At 50.0% G+C, this 24070-nt stretch overlaps 1 protein-coding gene across 1 annotated transcript; it reads right to left on the bottom strand.

The window, feature by feature from the left end:
- Nucleotides 1-420: 420 nt before the first annotated feature.
- Nucleotides 421-22655, bottom strand: LOC139326050 (anoctamin-7-like). Its single transcript, XM_070956146.1, has 23 exons — nt 22524-22655; nt 21663-21765; nt 20707-20891; nt 19928-20035; nt 19250-19386; nt 18753-18810; nt 17229-17339; nt 15991-16156; nt 14215-14305; nt 12656-12752; nt 11233-11376; nt 10009-10146; nt 9359-9457; nt 8425-8527; nt 7449-7560; nt 6692-6749; nt 5672-5769; nt 5421-5557; nt 4064-4269; nt 3748-3890; nt 2961-3051; nt 1710-1875; nt 421-452 (listed from the first exon to the last, which is right to left on the bottom strand). The coding sequence occupies exons 1-23, from the start codon at nt 22653-22655 to the stop codon at nt 421-423; spliced, it is 2715 nt and encodes a 904-aa protein (XP_070812247.1).
- Nucleotides 22656-24070: the final 1415 nt, after the last annotated feature.

Genomic DNA, 24070 nt, shown 5'->3' with positions numbered 1-24070 from the left:
GGGAGAGGGAGAGGGAGAGAGAGAGAGACAAGGAGAGAGAGGGAAAGAGTGGAGAGAGAGGGAATGGGAGAGGGAGAGAGGGAAAGAGTGGAGAGGGAGGGAGAGGGAGAGAGAGACGGAGGGAGGGGAGAGGGAATGAGAGAGATGGAGAGAGATAAAGGGTGTAGAAGGAGGGAGTAGGAGAGGGAGAAAGAGAAAGAAAGAAATGGAGAGAGAAGTGAAGAGAGAGAAGTGGAGAGAGAGAGAGAGAATCTCAGATAACACAGAAAAAACTCCAATCTTCTGGGTCTTCCAAAGACTGTTGCAGGAAAGGGCCTCCCTCCTGTCCCCGCTGGCATTGTTCACGCTGTCGAGAGGAGACGCTTCCTGATCAACGGGGATTCCCCGGGTGCCCATGCTTCGACCTCACTCGTGGTATTGCTAATTCACACTGCTGGATAAGAGGCTGCTTGCTGCACAGAAAGAAGTAGAAATAAAACAGAAGAGTGTACTTAGAGTTAAGAGAGCAAAAGCTTGCTCCGTTTTTTCCCCAAGATCTCAACACCGCTCTGCAGAGCGGCTTGCAGCGAGGAATTGAAAGGCAAGCTCTTAGGAAAGCAGTCATTTTAGTTGAGTATTTAAGGGGAGAAGTGGTTTATTTAACCCAATAAGTTGTGAAAGTGATTGGGGGCCGGGTCAGATCAGCTGCCAAAGGAAGCTCTCTCTGTGTGACCTCCGAACTTGTTTTCTTTTCTGTTATCTACACCGGGGTCACCAACCTTGGCAACTTTAAGCCTGGTGGACTTCAACTCCCAGAATTCTGGGCGTTGAAGTCCACCAGAAAGGTGGCTGGGGAATTCTGGGCGTTGAAGTCCGCCAGAAATCTGGCTGGGGAATTCTGGGCATTGAAGTCCGCCAAGGCTTAAAGTTGCCAAGATTGGAGACCCCTGATCTAGACAGCCTCAGGACTGCATCCTCAGCCAAACGAGCTTCAGAGGAGTGAAATCCAGGTTTTTTCCCCCTACTGGTTCCATATTTCAATACCTCCAGTGGAAAGAAAGACACACCCCTCCCCCACCCCACCATGCCTACGATTCTGGAGCCGAGTCGCCCTTGCAGCCGAGAAGACCTCACTGCGGGGGCCACCTTCTGACAATCTTGCCGTACAGAAAGCACAGATGGCACAAGCGTCACACTACAGACTGCACCACGACACAGAGGGTGATCACACCACCACACTACAGTAGCTCAACTTGCAGCGAGCGGTGAATAGAGAGGCACAGATTCAGAGAGATTGGGGAAGGGGGCTAAAAGTCTGCCTGAGTTTCTCGGCTGGAAATCTGGATTTGCTCAGAGTGCGATGCATGGCTCCTTGTTAAACTTGGAAGCCCGATTGGTGCTGGTTCTGGGGAAGGGTCCATCCCTCTCCCCAGTAGTGGGTTCCTCTTACCTTCGCTACTGGTTCGGAACCAGGAGCATGCGCATGTGCTCGCTCGCTTCGCTTGCGTGCGGCGCTTCTGCGCATGCACAGAGGTTCTGTGATGATGTCTGGGCGAGTGAGATTGCCTCCCACTGCCGCCACTACCGGTTCGCCTGAACCGAGGCAAACCGGTAGAAACCCACCATTGCCTCTCCCTCTTCTGAACCCATCTCTTGGCACTGGAGCAATACATACAGACACACACGGATACACACGTGCTTTGTGCTTTGTGCCGCACTCGTGGACTGACCTGGGGTGGGAGAAGAGTCGTCACTCACCGTCGTCAACAGCGCTTCCTGGTTGTCAGCCAGTGCCTGCTTGGCTAGGTAACGCTCCCTCTTGATCTTGACTTCCAGGGATTCGGGGATGTCTGGCACCAGCCAATCAATCAGGCGCAAGCAGAAGAAGACGACATGCTGGAAAAAGAAGGAGGGAGGAGGGCCCAGAGGAGCCGCCCATCCCAGAATTATGGCAATAGCAATAGCATTTGGACTTATATACCACTTTACAGTGCTTTACAGCCCCTCTCTAAGCGGTTTACAGAGTCAGCCTCTTGCCCCCAACAATCTGGGTCCTCATTTTACCGACCTCGGAAGAATGGAAGGCTGAGTCAACCTTGAGTCGGTCAAGATTGAACTCTTTGCAGTGGGCAGAGTTAGCCTGCAATACTGCATGCTCACCACTGGGAGGGAGGGAGGGAGGGAAGGAAGGAAGGAAGGAAGGAAGGAAGGAAGGAAGGAAGGAAGGAAGGAAGGAAGGAAGGAAGGAAGATAGCAATAGCACTTAGATTTATATACCGCTTCACAGTGCTTCGCAGCCCTCTTTAAGTGGTTTTAGAGAGTCAGCCTCTTGCCCCCAACAGTCTGGGTCCTCATTTTACCCACCTCGGTAGGATGGAAGGCTGAGTCAACCTTGAGCCTGGTGAGATCTGAACTGCCAAATTGCAGTCAGGGAACTCATCTTGGATCGTCAGAGCATTTAAAAGAAAATAAGGATTTTTTTTCTTTTAAATTCTCTGAGGATCCCAGCTGAGTTCCCTGATCGGCAGAGGCTTTTTAAAAAAAAGCCTGAGCCTATCAGGTAATTCAGCTTGGATCCTCAGAGCCCTTTGAAAACATTTTTTTACAACCTCTTAGCCGAAGAGGTTGTAGAAAAAATGGTTTTAAAAGTAAAAAAAAAAGAATTGGCCATGCCCACCCAGTCACATTACCCCCCACCAAGCCACGCCCACAGAACCGGTAGTAACAAATTTTAGATTTCACCCCTGCCTCCCCTCCCCTCCCCTCGTGCGTCGGAGGCAGAGTAAGTGCCACCATGAGCAACCAGACAGAATGCTGGGCGCCTGCACAGGCACTTAAGTAGGGCTTATTTTGGGGGGTAGGGCTTATTTTGGGTGCACATGCATAAAACATGATAGGACTTATTTTTTGGGACAGGACTTATTTTCGGGGAAACATGGTCGTAATTCTCTACTCAAACTCTTTTCATAAAAAGGACTCACCTCAAAGGCGATGATGAAGCCCAGGCGAATGGCCAGAAGTTTCCAATAAAAGAGGGTGTAGTTCCCTTGAGCATCGCGGAAGGCTTTGTACCTGTGAATGAGCCATGGCAGATCAGTTTCATGGGGTGGGGGAGGCCTAATGTTGTGGTCTGGCAGCAGCCTGTGGAGCTGGCAGCAGAGTGGGACAGTGAGGAGGCTGGGAAGGAACATGGGCCAGTCCTGGAGTCTGGCGAAGGCTCGGATGAGGGCTCTGCATCAGAGGCAGAGAGGGGGCCAGGGCCATCTGGGAGTTATGTGCTGCCTCTGGAGCCTCCAGAGTCTGATCTCAGTAAGGCAGAGGAACAGGGGGAGCCTGTTCCCAGTGCGTGTATGTGCAGAGCTGCCAGAAGGCAAGAACAGTTAAAACAAAAGGGACGACTCGGGAGTAGGGCTAGGAGATGATTGACCCCTCCCATAAGATTTAAAAGAGGAGCAAAGGCACGTTGGCCTTTGCAGGAAGCAACATTGTTAATTCTGTGCAATTTAAAGTCTGAAGCTCTGTTTGATTCTGGACTCCGTGTAGCTTTGCCAATTAGGTCTTTGGCAGCGTGTCAAGGGAGATAAAGGTGGGTGATGATCAGCCTTATCCCGAAGGACTCTTTACAACTATTTGGAATAGTGAATGAACAGAATTCACAGCTGTTAAAATAAAACAGGTTTTTTGGACCACTCGTGTGTTTTACTGACTCAGGAAGCCTAGGTCAGAACACCTAACCATGGTTGCTGGCGATGGAGACCCTCCGCTCACCTGCACATGGTATGGTTGCTGTGCACGTAAGAGGGTGGGGAGTAAGCCAAGGTGAAGTTCACGTAGCCGTGGAGGTTGCTGTCATACTCATATTGGTAGAGGAGCCGTGGCAGGAAGTCCGACGTGAAGGCGATGAGAAAGGCCTGGAGGCAAACAGGCAAGAGTGACCGTCATCAGGAGGGGGAAGTTTTCTGCTCTTTAACTCGTAGCTCCGGAGAAGGTGCGGACCTCCACATTCCCCCCAGGAAAGGGATCTTGGAAGCCACCAGTCAGTGGGGAACGGCTTGAGGATCTCCGCCGTTTCTTCCAGACTCACATTGACAACAACGGAGATTTGGGCCAACACCTCAAGAAGGAAGAACCAAACGCTGATGTCCTGGGCTCGCTCAGCCACCGGTCGGCGGTATTCGCAGACAAATTTCTGGGCGTCCAGACGGATTTCAACCCAGTTATTGAGCAGGGCGAAGAGAGGGGCCAGTGGGAAAGCAGCTACAAAAATGGTGATGAAGCCAAACTGGAGCACTAAGAAAGAAGAGGAAGAAAGAAGAGGCCATATTCAGTGTGTCACTGTTTTACAGAATCCTAAACAATCCTCAGAGTGACCAGAGGAGCAAGGCTTGTGTCTCTTAAGACTGACAAGACGTTCCTTTGGGTGGCCCTTCCTTACTTCTGCATCAGAGGTGGGTTTCAGCAGGTTCTGACCAGTTCTGGAGAACCGGTAACGGAAATTTTGAGTGGTTCTGAGAACCGGTAGTAACAATTCTGACTGGCCCCACCCCCATCTATTCTCTGCCTCCCGAGTCCCAGCTGATAGGAAGGAAATGGGGATTTTGCAGTATCCTTCCCCTGGAGTGGGGTGTGAATGGACATTTTACAATGTCCTTCCCCTTCCATGCCCTTCAAGCCATGCCATGCCCACCAAGGCACGCCCACAGAACCAGTAGTAAAAATATTTGAATCCCACCACTGCTCTGCGTGTCATTCTGCTGCAAGGCTCGGCAACCTTAAACCCTCAAAGAGTCACAAAGGTCCTAACCGGAAGCTCCCTGTTCAATTCTGGAGCCGACTGGAAATCCGGTTCTCCCACCATAGAGTCTCCTCCTAGTGCGGTGTCCTTTTTCCTCTACTTGTCCTAACCAAAAGCCCTATCAATTGTGGAGCTGACCGGAAAACCCGTCCGTTGCCATAGAGTCTCCTCCTGGCACACCATGCTTCCCCCTCCCCCCCGGCAACCGGAAGTTCCTCTCAAAATTGTGGCACTGACCAGCGACAGGGAGCTGCAGCAGAGGGATGAAAGAGCCACATGCGGCTCCAGAGCTGCGGGTTGCTGACCCCTGTTCTAGTGGAAAAATCAAAGGCTATTTGGATGACCAAACTTTCAGGGTAAAGGAGAACTGGAGGAATTCAGTTATCCTAAACATCTTAAGTCTAACGAAAGTGGGAGCATCCAATATCATTTGGACTCGCTTTGCTGAAAGTTTTGGAAGTTGGGAGGGCGGACAAGTCTGCTGCCCACCACTGAATCATTGTAGCTGTCGATCTTTGGACAGCCACTTGTAGAAAGGATCTCCAAGTCTCACTGGACCAAGGGATGGGCTGAATCTAGACCCCAAACTCCTTTTTGCTCCTCTGTCTTCCAAAGGAGCTGAATCCCGTTCTCCCTTCCTGCTCACCCATCTCCAGGTACTCCTCGAAGAGGCCTTCGCATTCGATCAGTTCATAGTCTTCCTCCCACCGTTTGGGCTCCTGGCAGATCTGCCCCCCTCGCACCTTGGCCAGCTTTCTTTTCTGGTGCCAAGCCTTCAGCTTTCTGCAGGAAAAAAGAAACGGGATGCTTCAGACTGGCTGTCCCCCTCGGGTCCTGGCACTCCTTTCACCAAACCGCCCCGTTTTTCTCACCCCGTTTCCCAGGAAAGCAACTCACGGAACGAAGAATTCCTGGATGTTGCTGACGATCTGCTTCCCAACCATGATGATGAACAGCTGCTGGGCCAATTCAATGAGGCATCCGCCGGGACCACACTGCAGGGTGAGAGTGGGGGACATAGATGTACGTCATCTCTTTACATCGAGGACAACCGTTACTGGAGCCTCAAGGCAGCCTAGAAAACTCCAGGCGCTGGTTTACAAGCTGTCACTTTGGGCCACGATGAATAATAAGACACGAATCTTAAAAAGACACTTGCTGCTCACTCTACTGTTGTAGTTGTAAATGCTCCAACACTGGAAGTTTTTAAGAAGATGTTGGATAACCATTTGTCTGAAATGCTATAGGATTTCCTGCCTGAGCAGGGGGTTGGACTAGAAGACCTCCAAGGTCCCTTCCAACTCTGTTATTCTGTTCTGTTCTGTTATTCTGTTCTGTTCTGTTATTCTGTTCTGTTCTGTTCTGCTCTATTCTATTCTACTCTGTTCTACTCTACTCTGTTCTACTCTACTCTACTCTATTCTTCTCTATTCTACTCTGTTCTGTTCTATTCTATTCTATTCTATTCTATTCTACTCTACTCTACTCTACTCTACTCTACTCTACTCTGTTCTACTCTATTCTACTCTACTTGCTCTACTCTACTCTATTCTACTCTTTCTACTCTACTCTGTTCTACTCTACTCTATTCTACTCTACTCTGTTCTACTTTACTCTATTCTACTCTACTCTGTTCTACTCTACTCTACTCTACTCTACTCTACTCTACTCTACTCTACTCTACTCTACTCTACTCTACTCTACTCTGTTGTTATTCTGCGTGGCCTTGGTTAAATAGGCATAACATTAAATATTGCATTCACCGACCGAACCAATTTGCTCAGCAGTGACGGTGCAGCAAAAGAAAATGCAGATATGCATGGTGGAATGCGGCCTCTGCCCAATCTTTTTGAGAAGAGGTTGTCAGTGCTCAGAAATGCCAGCATGCACAAGGACCCGCTGCTGCATTGTGCTTACATCTTCGTTCCTCATGCCCAGGAGCTGTCCGTATTGACCAGGGTAGCCCACAAACCTGCTGGGAAAAATGGAAGGGATTGAAAAGAACGGAAAGTCATCCGAGGATGGGCAGGTCCAGCCCTGAGAATAGGAAGCCCAATTCTTGCTTGTGTGTTTGCGTTATGAACCCAACTCTGGGCCAGCACAGACTTTTGACAGGGAGAGATCCAGATTTGGCTAATAAGGTTTGAGGAAGACTTGAGAGTACAGGCTGAAAAGACAGGGAAGCCCCAGCTCGAGTTGGAGGCTCCTCAAATCTGGTTTGGCAACTCCCAAGATCAGTGGTCTGCAACCTGAAACACTCAAAGAGCCATTTGGACCCGTTTCCCACAGAGAAGAAAACACCGGGAGCCACAAAATCCTTCCCGTGCCTGACTATTTCTTTAGTGGCCACAAAACTAGCATATGTAGTTGAATTAAATGTTCTGTTTTCTTCTGAAACTTTTCTTTTCTTGGATTTATCCATGGTTGGCCTACCGGGAGATTGAAAAGCTCAATAATGCCGGTGGGTGTCGCACATTGGAAGTTGTGACACATATTTTGAGTGTCAGGGAGCCGCAGCAGAGGGGTGAAAGAGCCACATGCGGCTCCAGAGCTGCAGGTGGCTGACCGCTGCCCTAGATTTGTGAGAAGGGCCAGATTGCGCAAGGACCCCCCTCCGAGGAGCCCCCTTCCATCCCTACCTCCGAGCGGAAACCTTTTCACCGCGTTCCCCTACCTGCCTTTGAAGAAAGCCACATAGAAAGGAGACGAATAGAAGTTCACAAACTGGAAAATGAAAACTTTGAAGGTGAAGGCATCCTCATGCTGGGTTTGAGTCCGGTGCATTTCTGCAAGGGGTGGGGAAGCAAGAGAGATGGATGAAGACAGTCGGGGTCAGTAGATGCCAACAGAACCAGCCGGAGTTCTGATCAGGTTCCTTTTTCAGCAAGAGGAAAGTCTGATAATCAGCGGTAAAAGTTCCAATTCTGTGAAATGTGGTGTCCTCCGTCCCCCCACAATTTCCCAAATGATGTGAAAGAAAGTTTTTGAGTTTCATAAAAGCAAAACATCCTGTGGGCTAATGGACTACCTGTGCAGTGGTGGGATTCAATTTTTTTTTACCACCGTTCTGTGGGTGTGGCTTGGTGGGCGTGGTGTGGCTTGGTGGGTGTGGCTTGGTGGGCGTGGCAGAGGAAGGATACTGTAAATTCTCCATTCCCCCCCCACTCCAAGGGAAGGATACTGCAAAATCCCCATTTCCTCCCCACTCCAGGGGAAGGATACTGCAAAATCCCCATTCCCTCCCCACTCCAGGGGAAGGATACTGCAAAATCCCCATTCCCTCCCCACTCCAGGGGAAGGATACTGCAAAATCCCCATTCCCTCCCCACTCCAAGGGAAAGATACTGCAAAATCCCCATTCCCACTCCAGGGGAAGGTTACTGCAAAATCCCCATTCCCTCCCCACTCCAGGGAAAGGATACTGCAAAATCCCCATTCCCACCCCACTCCAGGGGAAGGTTACTGCAAAATTTCCATTTCCTCCCGATCAGCTGGGCCTCGGGAGGCAGTGAATAGATGGGGGCAGGGCCAATCAGAGGTGATATTTGCCAGTTCTCCGAACAACTCAAAATTTCCGATACCGGTTCTCCAGAACTGGTCAGAACCAGTTGAATAACACCTCTGCACCTGTGGTAAGAACTTCCACTCACCCCATCTGGTAAGTTTATCGGCCAAGGAGGTGTAGACCTGGCTCATGAGAAGGATGAGCACCAAGTTCACCATGGAGCTGCTGATATTCGCAATGTTACCTGCCTGCAGGAAGAGGGGGAAAGAGGCCCCATGTCACCCCGATTTCTCTTCCCTCAACACCTCTCCTCCGAGAGGGGACCTCATTTTGCTCTGAACTTCCCTGAACTTTCAGGGTACCCCAGCAAGAAATTCTAAAGGTAAACGTTCCCCTCGCACATATATGCTAGTCGTTCCTGACTCTAGGGGGCGGTGCTCATCTCCGTTTCAAAACCGAAGAGCCAGCGCTGTCCGAAGATGTCTCCGTGGTCTTGTGGCCGGCATGACTCAACGCCAAAGGTGCACGGAACGCTGTTCTCTTCCCACCAAAGGTGGTCCCTATTTTTTCAACTTGCATTTTTTTTAAACGTGCTTTCGAACTGCTAGGTTGGCAGAAGCTGGGACAAGTAACAGGAGCTCACCCCCTTACGTGGCACTCGGGATTCGAACCTATCTAGAAATTCTAGAGAGCAATAAACAAATAACTGACCTTAAAGCACACAAGAGCCCGGAGGCTTTCAAGATAATATTTACACAGAAAGTAATTTCAGTTCACCATAATTTATGGCTACCAACCAGAAGTCCGGAAGGCAGGTTAAAAGCCTCTCTTTATATGACTGCTATTGTTGTCTTATGGTTCCTTGTATTAGAGTGTTAGCAAACTGGACTGTGGATAATTTAAAATCAAGTTCTGCCTTCACAGACGCTTTTTTCCCCCTTGTGCAAACGAAAAGAGGAACTGCCCATAATTCTGTGAATCTCTTGTGAAATCCTAAATCTGGAGAAAGGACGATATGGAATATCTCTGGGGAGGCACAAAGGAATCATTGAGGGAGGAGGAGTCCAAGCAGCCCTCACCTGCGTCATCAGAACTCTGTTCCCGGTGTGGTACATTGCGGTGCTGACAATCCCACGGTACATGATCACCGACACCAAAAAGATCATTACCACACAGAGCTATGGAGAAAGAGGAGGAGCCAAGACACGAGAGGAGCATCAGGGATTTGGGACAGGGATCACTCTCTCGTCTCCCCACACCTTGATGGCAATAACCTCTCACCCAGGGGTCGGCTTCAAAAATTTCAGCAATGGGTTCTCTGCCTGGTTGCTTGGCGGGCGTGGCCATGGTGGGTGTGGCCATGTCGGCATCCTGCACCATGGCAGGGGGGGCCATTTTTGCCTTCCCCAAGCTCCGGAGGCTTTCTTCGAGTCTCTGGGAGGGTAAAAACTGCCTCCCCCGGGCTCCGGAGATCTTCCGGAGGCCAAAATGGGCCTGTTTCCGGCGTTCCGGAACTTCTGGGAGTCCTGTTTTTCCCCCTCCCTGAGCCTCTGTGTGGGCCCTGTACTTACCTTGCATCCAAAATGGGCCGCGTGGAGACTCCTGGGAGGGGCAGGGTGGGCGGGGCCAGCCAGGGGTGGGATTTGGAGGTTCTCTGAACCATCCATAACATTAGCTACGGGTTCTCCTGAACCCAGGCGAACCCGTAGCAGCCCACCCCTGCTCTCACCATGATGACAATAGCCATGGATCCGGTCAAGATTCGTGATAGTCGGTCGTGCTCCGGGAAATGGGGCTCCTTCAGTCCCGTGATGGGGTTCTGTTCCAGGCACGGGGCCATAGCAGCAAACTCTGGGCGAGGACGTTCCTAGGAGCAGGTGGGTAAGAGAGAGAGAGAGTGGGAGAGGAAAGGAAAAAAAAAATCAGGGTGGGAATGAACAAGGGAGTAACCTTTGTGTAAACACAATGGGAGGTTTAGTTTTTTGTTTTTGTGCCTTCAACTCGGGGCTGATTCCTGGCCTGGAAAGTTGCCTACAGTTTTCTTGGCAAGATTTCGGAGGTGGCTTGTCCTTGCCTGCTTCCTAGGGCTGAGAGAGAGTGACTGGCCCAAGACGGCCAGCTGTGCCTAGGACAGGATTAGAACTCCCGGTTTTGTAACATGGTGCCTTAAGCACTTACATCAAGCAGACTCTCTCAATAGGAGCTACTTCCAGTTACATGAGGACCAGTGGTGGGATTCCACCGGTGTAACAACCGGTTTGCTGAGCGCGCACTCTGCGCATGCTCAGTCTATTTGAAAACAGTTCTAAAATTTACCTTTACTGCAGCCCCGGTGAGTAAAACAGCTGAGGCACGGCAATCTGCTCTGCCGCGCCTATCAGCTGGGCTTCAAACAAAGGAAATATAGATCGATATAGTACAGGGGCAGACGGGCAGGCCCAGCTGATTGTCGGAGCGAACTAGTGCGCTCTCAGCTGATCATCAGAGCTACCGGTTCGCCTGAACTGATCCGAACCGAACCGGCTGAATCCCACCCCTGATGAGGACGGTGTCTTTCACTTGGTCTTATTACGAGCTGATTTGTGATCGGCATCCTTCCCGGCATTATTCTGCTCTTGTACTGGAGTTACCAATAACAGAATTTGATGCCTTTCAGTGAGGCAATGCTCAGTTGGGCAGAATTACAGCTTCATTGGATTGAGTCAACCTCTTAACTCTCTTTGGTAAACTGCTCTGGGAAATGCCTGCTGGCCATCCAAAGATAAAAGGCGAAACTTAATTGGAATTTTCTTAATATTAATTGTGGGCTCGTGTACGTTCAGTGTGATGGCTCCAAGTGGTTTCCATCGGGGTTCTACGGAGGCTTCTCCTGCACAGCAGGAGAAGGGAAGGAATGACGTCCGGCTTGCTTGGGCAGAGCGGCGGGAAAAGAGTGGGAAAAGAGAGCCCTTGCCTCTTCCTCTTGGAAGTCCATGCAGTCCCAGTGGTGAGCCAGAGTGGCGTTTCTCCGTTTCCAGTACTCCAGAAACGTCACAGCCCAGAAGGACATGAAGATGCTGAAGAAAACCGTTCCCGGATGGTCGAAGAGGTAACCAACCTGAAGAGATGGAGAAACAGAATTGGGAAGAACTCTCCCAGACTGGAGGATTTGATTTGCAAGTGGCTACCTCCCCTCGTTTCCATTCTGCGAGGGATGAGCAACTTCGGCCTAGGAGGCATCTATCCTGCTTTTTCACCACAATCCCAGGAGTCACCAAAAAAGCATCTAATTCCCGAGTCTAAAAAATAAGAGCGAATAATTCCGAGTTTAGGACTTTGGATACTGGGTTTGCCCCCATGATTTTTTGGGTTTGCCCTCATGAATTTGCGGTGGGTTGGGGTGTGTTTGGAGATTGTTACCCTGTCTCCCCCAAAATAAGACATCCCCTGATAATAAGCCCAATCGGGCTTTTGAGCACAAGGCAATAAGACCAAGCGTTTATTTCAAGGTTCAAAAAAATATGAGATAGGGTCTTATTTTCGGGGAAACACGGTATCATCCATCCATCCATCCATCCATCCATCCATCCATCCATCCATCTATCTATCCTGTTTCCCCAAAATAAGACATCCCCTGATAATAAGCCCAATCGGGCTTTTGAGCACAAGGCACTAAGGCCAAGCGTTTATTTCAAGGTTCAAAAAAATATAAGATAGGGTCTTATTTTTGGGAAAACACGGTATGTATGTTGGACCTGGACTTTGGGTGTTAAGTGAATTTCGCTGTATGGGTATACTGTGTATATACCCATACAATTATTATGATTCCAGTGGTTCCCTACGATAGAACTGTCATCCTTTGGGATACTGAGCAAATATATGAGGAATGAAAATATATATATATAAGTAAGCTGGTGATTTAGTTCGGCAATTGTTCCTATTTTATACATGGAGGAGCCAGATCGCCTGTACCCTTTGCCTCTCCAAGGTGGAACTCAAAACTGCTAATGTGTGTCCGTCTTGGGAGCCAGTGGATCTTAGATCTTCTCCCTTGCCCTCCTTAAGAAAAATGTCCCCTCCAACTGTTGAGGTGACAAGGGAGCCCTGTTCCCCCTCAGCTATGCGCCACAGTGGCAAGTGGTTAAAGTGCAGTACTGCAGGCTACATCTGCAGCCTGCTGGCTGCCTGCAATTTCGCACTTCAAATCTCAGTAGGCTAAAATTCAGACTTCCATCCTTCCGAGGACGGTAAAATGAGGACCCGGATTGTTGGGGGCAATAGGCTGATTCTGTAAACCGCTTAGAGAGGGCTGTAAAGCACTGTGAAGTGGTATATAAGTCTTAAGTACTATTGCTATGCACCGCCCCACCCCCCGAAGGTGAGGGAAGCCCCCTTGCCTTTGCCATGGGGCAGATCTCGGAGATATTCCAGTTGCCACAAGTATCGCACAGAGGGCACATGAGGAATTCCCCCCCACTGTTGCAGATCTCTTTCCTGGAAAAGAGGTGGAAAAGAGAAGAGGTGTCATGCTTGCATTTCGCCGATCCAAGTTTCATGAGCTGACATCCTGACATTAGCAACGGCGGAGGAGGGGGAGAGAAAGATTGGAAAGTAAGTAGGAAGAAGGGGAGGGGAAATGGAAGCTCAGCTGAACCATGTGAATAGTGCCAGCCATCGGTATACAGAGCTGGGAACTGTGAACCTGTTTCCTAAACAAGATACAAGCGCCTAATTGGACATTTACAGATAATGGGGGATGGCCGAGGGGGGGAGGTGAAAAGAAAAATGTGGGAGGTAAAGGTTCCCCTTGCACATATGTGCTAGTCGTTCCCGATTCTCCGTTTCAAAGCCAAAGAGCCAGCGCTGTCCAAAGATGTCTCCGTGGTCATGTGGCCGGCATGACTCAACGTCAAAGGCACACGGAACGCTGTTACCTTCCCACCAATGGTGGTCCCTATTTTTCTACTTGCATTTTTTTTTTTTACGTGCTTTTGAACTGCTAGGTTGGCAGGAGCTGGGACAAGTCATGGGAGCTCACCCCGTGACGCAGCGCTAGGGATTCGAACCACTGAACTGCTGACCTTTCGATCGACAAGCTCAGTATCTTAGCCCCTGAGCCACCACGTCCCTGTTTGTGTGGGAAGACCTCAGTAAAGTATACTCTTGGCAAAAACAAATGGCCATCCTTGCTAGACGACTGAGTTGGGACGGTTGACAAAGCCTTTGGGGGAAACGGCTTCTGCGGAGTGCCAGAGCCTCGCCTCCCCTCAGCTTAAGGGGATTCTGTTGTCAAGGAGACCTCCAGGAGGATTCCAAGAGCCCTTATCGATGCCCTGGTTGCTCCGAAGTAGACTGCCCTTCAACCTGGAGGCTGTGTGATAGTAGATGGGGCCAAGTCAGTTAGAAGGAGTAGGAAGAGCCTCCGTCTCCCACCTCAGAGATGGAGATGCCCTCTGGGCAGGGGTGAAATCCAGCAGGTTCTGACAGGTTCTGGAAAACCGGTAGTGGAAATTTTGAGCTGTTCGTAGAACTGGCAAATCCCACCTTTGACTGGCCCCAAAGTGGGGAGGGAATGGGGATTTTGCAGTATCCTTCCCCTGGAGTGCGGTGTGAACGGAGATTTTGCAGCATCCTTCCCCTGCTACACCCACCAAGCCACATCCACAGAACCAGTAGTAAAAAAAATTTGAATTTCACCACTGCCCCTGGGCATGAAAGGGCTGTGCCCATGCGTAAGGGCAGGCTTGCGGGAAGTGGCCTATTTCTCTTAGGAAGAGCCTCATCAACCGCTACTTTCAGTGAACACAACGGTGCTCTGTCAATTTGGTAAATAAGTGCTCGTTTTGGAAAAGGAAGTAAACAACTCGGAGGAGAAAGGTGCGACTCTTGGATGTCCACGTCTCTCTTCCATGTCTCTCTCTTCCCCACCTTCCCACCAGCGTCCTTCTACACTCACGCCGGCACATTCATGTCCATGGTGAAGAGGCCAGCGAGGAACACAAAGCTGCCAATGGCTGCGGATGGGATCAGCCAGGCTGTGTAGAAGCCTGCAAAGAAGACAATGGGGTCAGGAAGAGGCCCCCCTGCCCTTTCCCCACACCTAGAGAAGGTACCGTATTTTTCAGAGTGTAAGACGCACCGGAGTATAAGACGCAGCTTAGTTTTTGGGGAGAAAATGGGGGGGGGGGGGAAATCTGCCTACCAGGTATTCATCTGGTTAGCGTCCTTAGTCTGCTCAGCTTCAGTACATTAGTTTGCTGGTTTTTATCCCCTGCTTGGGGATAAAAAACAGCTTCTAAAGCACAACTGATCTTTGGTGAGAGAAGTAATGAGAAAAGCAGGCAAACCACGAAGATCGCTTCACTCGCTAACAACTCGTTAGGGCTGAAAAAAAGCTTCACAGCTGAGAGTTGGAGGGAGCAGGCAAAGCTCGGAAGATTGCTAGCGCCTCGTTAGGGCTGAAAAAAAGCTTCACAGCTGAGAGTTGGAGGGAGCAGGCAAAGCCCGGAAGATCACTTCGCTGAAAAAAAGCTTCTAAAGAACAGCTGAGTGTCGGAGGGAGCAGGCAAAGCCCGGAAGATCGCTAGCGACTTGTTAGGCCTGAAAAAAAGTGTTGAAAAACCTACATTCGGAGTATAAGACGCACCCAAATTTTCAGCCTCTTTTAGGAGGGAAAAAAGTGTGTCTTATACTCCGAAAAATATGGTAATCTGTCAGAGATGGTAAATCGTATAGCACAGGTACAGCTTCGTTCGGGCCAGGCTCAGACACTTGATATCATGACAAGCTTGCCACTTCGGTTCGCACGTATGTTTAATTTGCTTTTGGCATGAAACGGCTTCAGGGGTCTCACAGTAGATTAAGCCATAATTTAAATATGAGCGGAGATTGCCCAATACCACATTGTGATCTGCGTATGGATTAAAGAAAGGTTAAAGCGAATCAATGGGTCCATGAAAGGCGAGTTGTGCCAATACATCTGACCTTGCTAAGGGTCTGTGCAAGATACTTGATGGTCTTTGAGTTTGCTCAAAGCCTGATCTATGTTTTATACTCTGAAAGAGGAGGAGGGGGAGAGGTTAGATTGGGCAAAGGAAGCAAGACCTCTGGCCCACCCCACCCCCAGGCCTATGGATGTGTCTATTCTGACCGAGGCTTCCCAAGAGCACGGAGCAGACTCCTTGTCCCGATAAAAAAATCTTTTTATTAAGTTACTGTGAATTCCTCTCATTCACATCCAGGAAAGTCTTTCAAGGGAGAATTTTACAGTCACAGACCTTATCTGGCTTGGAGACCTGCCAGGCCGATATCTTCAAAACTTGACAAGGAGTCTCGGAGAGTCACGAAGCAATTAAGCGAACTAATTGTCTCCTGCAAACTCCACTCCCCTTTCGCTCCTCTTTTATTCCCTCTGGGAGGGACCATTCACTGTCCACCTGTGGCTTTACTCCTGAGTCGACCCTTGTTCCTTAGCTGTTCCCTTCTCCTGGCAGCTCTGTGCATGAGCACACTGGGAACAGGTTCCAGCTGTTCTTCTGCCCCACTGATGTCTAACTCCGAAGACACTTGACAACTGTCAGACGGCCCTGACTCCATCTCTGCCTCCGACATAGAGCACTCATCAGAGCCTTTCCCAGACTCCAGGTCTGGCCCACGTTCCTCCCCAATCTCCTCACTGTCTGAATCTGCTGCCAGCTCTGCTGGCTGCTGGCCGGCCACAACAGTATCTCACCCAGCCAGGCGAAGTAGATGGCCACCTTCTCTCCAAAGTATTCCCGGATGTGGTCAAGGGGCTGATATTTGTACCAGCAAGCCCAGCGGGCCCAAAAACGGTACAGGATCTGCCGGGGGTTCAGTTCTTCATTTAGCACCTCGTAGTCTGGCAGCTCATAGGGGCCCTAGAGAGAGACAGAGAGAGACAGAGAGAGATTGAGGGGATACCCATCATCCACAAGTCAAGGAGGTCAATCCTCAGAGACTTTTGCAGGGCTCTTAAAATGCTAGATCTGGAATATGGAACCCAGTAAGAAGAACGGTACCCAAACAACTTATCCCTAAAAAAATAAATAAAACCAAATTTAAAGGATATTACAGGAAGGTTAGCGAAGGACTGATTTGGGATGCTCAAAAATGCCAGGTGTTGTTTTCCTTTGAGCACCACAAAAGAGAAAAGATAGGAAGAAGACAGGGGAGCCCTTCGTTGACCGATGACCGCACTGGGGCTGAAGAGGCAGGACCTCTGGGCTGAGATGGACCCAATCCAGGGGTGAAATGCTCCAGGTTCGGACCGGATCACTGATCCGGCAGCAATGGCGGCGGGTGGTTCGGAGAACCGGTAGCAAAAATCCCTGCCTATCCCCCATGCCCAGCTGAGCCGCGCAATCATCAGAGGCTTTTTTTAAAAAAACTTTTAAAAGCATTTTTTCTAAAACCTCTTCGGCCGAAGAGGTTGTAGAAAAAATGCTTTTAAAAGGTAAAAAAAAAAAAAGCCTCTGATGATCCGGCGGCTCAGTTGGGATCGTCAGAGGCTTTTAAAAGCATTTTTTGTACAATCTCTTCGGCTGAAAAAATGCTTTTAAAAGTAAAGTAAAAAAAAAAAGTTGGCCACGCCCACCCAGTCACATTACCCACCAAGCCACACCCACAGAACTAGTAGTAACACATTTTACATTTCACCACTGACCCAACCCTTCCAGCCACAACCTCTCTGCATTGATGCTCTGCTCCCCGTTGGGAACATTGGTGGGATTCAGCCGGTTCTCTCCGGATCGCGCAAACCGGTAGCGGCGACTGCGGGAGGCTCTGTCCACCCGCCCGGATATAATGTGCGACTACTGAGCATTCACAGAAGGCCGTGCGCATGTGCAAAGCTGGCGCGTGCGAGCAAAGCATGCACGCTCACATTTATGAACCAGTAGGGAAGGTAAGTGAATCCCACCTCTGGTTGGGAAGCCTCCATGGCACGCTTACCTCGTGCAGCGGGAAAGCGGCGGAATAGACTCCTTCGTTCAGCAGCCGGTCAATGCCTATTTCCGCGTGCTTCCGTTTCCCGTAAATCGTCCGTGCCAAGATTTCATACACCTGCAGGTGGTATTAACGGGTCATGCACCGGGACACAGAAAGCCAGAACAAGAACTGCCGATAAAAGAAAAGAAACGGTGGACATGTGCAAAAGCCAAAAAATATTGGATAAAAGTATGTAGGCGGCTAGAGGAGATGATACAACAGCATATTGATCTGAAACCGGAATTATTTTTGTTGGGGATCTTTACCAGAAACTTAACAAAAAAGAAAATGTATATTTGATAATTCGCGTAATACCTGCAGCTAGGATTGTATTTGCACAAAATTGGAAAAATGAGATCCCTACGGATGAGAATGTGATTAGGAAAACATTAGAATGTGCAGAAATGAATAGGTTAACACTTGAAATTAAAGAGAAGGAACAATTCGATCACTGTAACACATGGGAATCGTTTTATCAATGGTTAGAGAATAAATCTGAAAAGTGGAAAAAAGCAGAGGAGTGAAATAGAGAAAACGTTTTAATAAAGTTAAATAAGAAGAGGACTGTTACAGTATTAGGTATAGTATATATCAGTGATGGCTAGCCTTTTTTTCCTCGGGTGCCAAAAGCGCGTGCACGCGATAGCATGCACCCATAATACAATGTCCCTCATGCATGCCCCACCCCCCTATGCTGCCCCCCCCCCAGCACCCTGTTTTGGGCCTAGTAGGCCTCACTGAAGCCTCCAGAAGCCGGAAACGGCCCTTTTCCGGACTTCCGGTAGGCCCGTTTTTTGCCCTCCACAGGTTCCGGAGGCCTTTCTGGTGCCTCCAGGAAGGCGAAAATGGCCTCCACCGGCCCTCCGGAGGTCAGAAACGGCCTGTTTCTGGACTTCCATTAGGCCTGTTTTTTGCCCTCCCAGAGCCTCTGCGCGAGCCCTGTACTTACCTGGTATCCAAAATGGGCCGCATAGAGACTCCAGGAGGGGAGGGGCAGCATGGGCATGCACACGCGTCTCCCGCATGCATGGCAGAGACCCGAAAATCAGCTGGCCAGTGGGAGGCACACGCACATTCACGGTAGAGCTGATCTAGGGCGACGGTTCGTGTGCCCGCAGAAATGGCTTCGCATGCCACCTGTGGCACGCGTGCCATAGGTTCGCCATCACGGGTATATATTAATATGAGCATTAAGAATAGATAAAATAATAAACATGACTGCAAATTGTAATTGTTACTGTATAAAATATTTGCACAAAATATTTGTACCCGGACGACACACTGTTTAATGTTTGAATCAAAATAAAATAAAATAAAAATTCAGGGGAAAAAAAAGGAAAGGAAAGCGGCAATGTTTGGCCATCCCCCCAAGAAAGCGAGCCCACGGCCAAAACAGCAGAGAAAGTGGGGGGGGGGCTTCCTTCCTCTGAATTGGCTTCATCTGCCCCAGTTCCAAAGCTTTCTGCCCCAGCCCCTAAGAGAGCTTACGATGCGATGCCTTTGCGTATTGGTGAAGTAGGAGTCGTGCAAATCACTGCCCAGGAATCTGGAAAAGAGAGCAACAGATTTCAAGCCCAAACCCAACATGAAATGTTCTTCAAAGCTGAACCGGCCTTTGTGGGGTGCAGTTGCCATCCTTGACTTAAACCTGCGCCTTTGTCCAGCAATCCACCCCACCTCCCGTCAGGTGGAGGAAAATCCTAGGAAAGCAGGATCTCTCTTCCCAGGAGATTGTCTACAGCAGGCTGTCAAACTTCCGGCCCATAGGCCAGATGTGTCATGCGCTGGCCACCCTCACGCCTGGTTTAGTGAAGGGGAAAAAAGTCCCAATACGTCACATGATGCCGTGAGTTTGACACCTCTGGTCTACAGGCACCAGGAAATTCTCTCTTTTGCTGCTGCAGCCAACCTGGAGCCAGAACCCTTCACCCAGGCCGATGCTCCATCAGAGCACCGGTGCCCTTGCACCCCTTGCCCTTGCTTACCTGTCGAGCTTGGACTTGCGGAAGGCACAGGTGTAGTAGTCCACAGGCTTGTTAGGCACCCTCTGATCCATGACGTTGGGGATGCACAACTTCCGAAGCAGGTGGTCGGAACTATTTCTGTCTGGATTGGGGTGAGCCTGGGAAGAAAAGAGCAGCTCAGGCAGGGGTAGGATTCAGCCGGTTCGGACTGATTCGGACAAACCGGATGTTAATTTTAATCTGGTTCGCCAAACCGGTAGTTGCAAGGACTGGCTGACCCCACCCACCCCTCCCCTCCCAGGAGTCTCCACATGGCCAGTTTTGGATGCCAGTTAAGTGCAGGGCCCGCAGGGAGCTCTGGGAGGGCGAAAAACAGGCCTACCAGAAGTCCGGAAATGGGCCTGTTTCTGGCCTCTGGAGGGCCTCCAGAGCCTGGAGGAGGCCTTTTTCGCCATCCCGGAGGCTTGAAGAAAGCCTCCGGAGCCTGGGGAGGGTGGGAATGCCCCCCCTGCCATGGTGCAGGAAGCCGACTAGGCCACGCCCCCATGACCACCGAGCAACTGGGCAGAAAACCAGTTGCTAAAATTTTTCAATCCTACCCCTGCGCTCAGGGGACCCAGGTGGCAGGACAGGGAGGAAGTGGAGTTCCTGTACCGCACTCTGAAACACACAGACACACAAAATTAGCCAAGGGCTTACTTGGAGAGGTGCTCGCATGCAGAGCTCCTCGGCGTAATACACCAGCACCTCCCAGGGGGTGCTCAGCTTCAGATAGTGGATGCTCTTGTGTTCGCTCTGGATCTCCTCCTGTAAAAGCAACCCATTTGGGTTGGGGAGTGTGTCAAGATGAGAAGGAGGGGGAGAACACCTAAGAAAGAACTCCAGGAACTCCAATGAAAAGCCAACAATTTTCTGAGTGAGGAGGACAGAGGAGCTCTGCCCTCTGCCAAATACTTGGGTCAATTCCATTTCAGTGCAAAGAAACGTCAGATTGGGATGTTATTTCCACCAATGCCAACTGAGCCTAGACCAGGGGGTCTGCAACCTTAAACAATCTAAAGAGCCATTTGGACACGTTTCCCCACAGAAAAGAAAACACCGGGAGCCACAAAACCCTTCCCGTGCCTGACTATTTCTTGAGCGGCCACAAAACTACCATATGTAGTTGAATTAAACGTTCTGTTTTCTTCTGAAACTTTTCTTTTCTTGGATTTGCCCATGGGGTTGGCGTACCGGGGGCTGAAAAGCTCAATAAATCTCATGTCGGCAGGTGTCGCACATTGGAAGTTGTGACACATATTTTGAGTGACAGGGAGCTGCAGCAGAGGGGTGAAAGAGCCACATGCGGCTCCAGAGCCACAGGTTGCTGACCTCCGACCTAGACAGTCTCTGATGCCAACATGGCACTCTCTATATTACTGCCACCCCTGGAGGGGGGCTTCCAAGGCCAGAGGTGCTGCCCCCACCCCCGACCTCACCTTCTCTATCAAGAGGCCGGCGTTCCTCAAATTTTTGAGGAATTTCCGCTTCCATCTCTTGTGCCGCCCATAGCGTTGGTCCCAGCCAGCTCTTGAGCCCGTTGCTGCCTCTCCCTGACGGTGCAGCTGTTTGCCATGCTTTTTCTTTGAGGGATGGGCTTTCTCCTCCCAAACCAGCACGAAGTCTGCAAGCCAACCAAATGGGCATTTTGAACCTTGGTCCAAAGGCTTTCATACATAGTAGGCTACCTTATTATTATAAAACAAATTGCAAGTGTTCTGAATTTTCATGCAGTTGAATTGCTCCGAGTTTTCCCAAGTGCTGTCCCTCACCCTGGAAGCTGGTTCTTGGCATAGTTTATCTTCGATATTTGGGAGATATTTCCCTCGCACATATGTGCTAGTCGTTCCTGACTCTAGGGGGCGGTGCTCATCTCCGTTTCAAAGCCGAAGAGCCAGCGCTGTCCGAAGACGTCTCCGTGGTCATGTGGCCGGCATGACTCAACGCCAAAGGCTCACGGAACGCTGTTACCTTCCCACCAAAGGTGGTCCCTATTTTTCTACTTGCATTTTTTACATGCTTTCGAACTGCTAGGTTGGCAGAAGCTGGGACAAGTCACGGGGGCTCACCCTGTTATGCGGCACTCGGGATTCGAACCACTGAACTGCCGACCTTTCAACCGACAAGCTCGGCGTCTTAGCCACTGAGCCACCATGTCCCCATTGGGAAAGAGCTCTTGGGCAGGAATCCCGTTTCATCAAGGATACTGCTTCGGCCAAATCATCCGGATGAACTTCCAAACAAACCAAAACAAAAAAACGCAAAACCAGCCCGCACATTAACTCTGCTGGAATCTCATACCAAGCAAGAGTTCAGTTGGGACAGCGTCCGAGATCCATTCCGGAGCTATCCATTTATGCCACCGAGATATAGGGCAGAGAAAGGCATTGCTCACCAATCTTCGTTTTCCCATCCCTGAAGTAATTTCCCCTGGGACTGTTGGAAGAATCATATCCGTCTCTGTTGTAAATGTAGACCGTATCCTCTTCTTCCGCATCCTACCAAGAAGAAGGTCAAGTGAGACCATACAGATCTAGACAGAGAAAAGGACTCTGGGAAGCCTCTGGAGCCAACTCAGGCTGTGGGTTCGGAAAACATGACCACTGACCAGGGGACGTTGGATGGTACTGCTGTCCTCTATTAGAGGCTGTATTTTTTAGAGATTTTAATCAGCTCGGACCACAAATCCGGTGTGTGTCTACCCTGCTCTCTCTTGACTGCTTCCCTAGTGCTGCACCAGGGGCACAGAGGGTCCCGTTTTGTGGTGACCGGCTGTGCCACACATCGCAGAGGGTGGTTTGGCGTCACAGAATGTATTGCCCTAGGCAAGGATGCAGTTACTCATGCTCTCCTTTTTCCTCTACGTAGAACCCATGAAGACCGACACCTCGATAATGTTCAGGGTCCCGAATTCATTGCAATCCCGTAAGGGAACAGCCAGCTTCCTTCCCTGGTGGAACCTTACAACTCTCGCCCTCTTAACTTTCTGGATTTTTTTTATTTGCATGACGAGAGACCGCTCGCCATCAAGCTTTAAGGCACTGCTGGGGGTTTGAATCAGCCCTTGTTCTCTCGTGGGTGCTTCCAACGGGATCGATGCTAGAGTTGGCACCCCGAGCGTGCGCAGAGTGCTTTCGCCCGCTTACGCCATCACAACCAGATCCCACAGCCATCCCTGAGCAGGACAGATCTTTTTTTGTAAAAAAAACATTGGATCCCAACAATAACTCTAAATTCGCTCTACCCATGTACTTACGAAGCTGCCGGCGGAGGCCCCGTTTCGGACGGCTCCGGCATCGCCCAAGTGGCCCCCGGAGGAGCCCTTGGCACTGCTGAGCAGGAGGCTGGCATCGGGGGGACTCGGCGCCGAGGCTTTCTTGCGGATCATGGTGTTTGGCAGTGGAAGGAAACACCGGGACCTGCTCTCTTCTTCCCGTCAGCTCTTGGCCATGAGTGGGGGAGAGGCCAGGAGAGGAGCCCAGCCAGGGAAGATGCTGTTGTCGAGAAGGGAGAGGGCTCCCACTCTTGATTCTCAGCTCATCCCTGGTCCTGGAACCTGCTGTGGAGATGCCTGTGCAGCATTTTCTGGAGAAGGCGAAGCGGTGGCGTTGTTATCCCAGCGTCCAAGAACAACAGACGCCTAGCTTGGCAAAGGGGGGCATCTGTGAGGCTCCCTCCCTCCTTCCCGTCTGCCTTGGTCCCCTTGCCGCCTCCTGCGTAGCTATGGAAATCGGCTAGAGCTACTGCTGCTTTCCAGCTTCTCTTTCCCAGGCTGGCTCTCTGTGGGGGCTCTGCGAGGAGGAGGAGGAGGAGGAGGAGAAGGAGGGGCTGCGCAGCAGCAGCAGGCCGGAAGCCATCACAAAGAAATGGGCCAGCCAGTATCTGTGCCCAGGAGACCGAATGCCCTTCCGCTCTGAGCGGTCAGAGGGTCATATGTGGCAACGCACATCCCCTTTGGATGTTAATAAGATTGTGGGGTGATGAGAAGATGAGGGGAGGGCTTGGAAACCAAGGCCCGGATTCTCACCTTTTCAGTCAAATGACGACATGGAATAGGAATAGGAATAGAAATAAAAATAGGAAGAGGAAGGGAATAGAATGATATGATAGGATAGGATAGGATAGGATAGGATAGCATAGCATAGCATAGCATAGCATAGCATAGCATAGCATAGCATAGCATAGCATAGCATAGCATAGGATAAAGAAATTGGAATAGGAATAGGAATAGAATAGAATAGAATAGAATAGAATAGAATAGAATAGAATAGAATAGAATAGAATAGACGAGGATAGGATAGGATAGGATAGGATAGGCTAGGATAGGATAGGATAGGATAGGATAGGATAGGATAGGATAGGATAGGATAAAGAAATTGGAATGGAATAGGAATAGAATAGAATAGAACAGAACAGAACAGAACAGAATATGAATAGAATAGAATAACAGAGTTGGAAGGGACCTTGGAGGTCTTCTAGCCCAACCCCCTGCTCAAGCAGGAAACCCTACACCACTTCAGACAAATACTTATCCAACATCTTCTTAAATACTTCCAGTGTTGTAGCATTCACAGCTTCTGGAGGCAAGTTGTTCCACTGATGAATTGTTCTCACTGTCAGGAAATTTCTCCTTAGTCCTAAATTGCTTCTCTCCTTGATGAGTTTCCACCCATTGCTTCTTGTCCTGCCCTCAGGTGCTTTGGAGAATAGCTTGACTCGCTCTTCTTTGGGGCAACCCCTGAGCTATCGGAACACTGCTATCATACCATCCGTCATCTTTCTTTTCGTTAAAGTAGGCATCCC

Source organism: Pituophis catenifer, unplaced genomic scaffold (genome assembly GCF_029215685.1).
Source record: "Pituophis catenifer annectens isolate HBS135680 unplaced genomic scaffold, rPitCat1.0.hap2 SCAF_18, whole genome shotgun sequence".
Lineage (NCBI taxonomy): Eukaryota > Metazoa > Chordata > Lepidosauria > Squamata > Colubridae > Pituophis > Pituophis catenifer.
The sequence above is the reverse complement of the archived record's forward strand: the minus strand, read 5'-3'. Positions and strand labels throughout refer to the sequence as shown.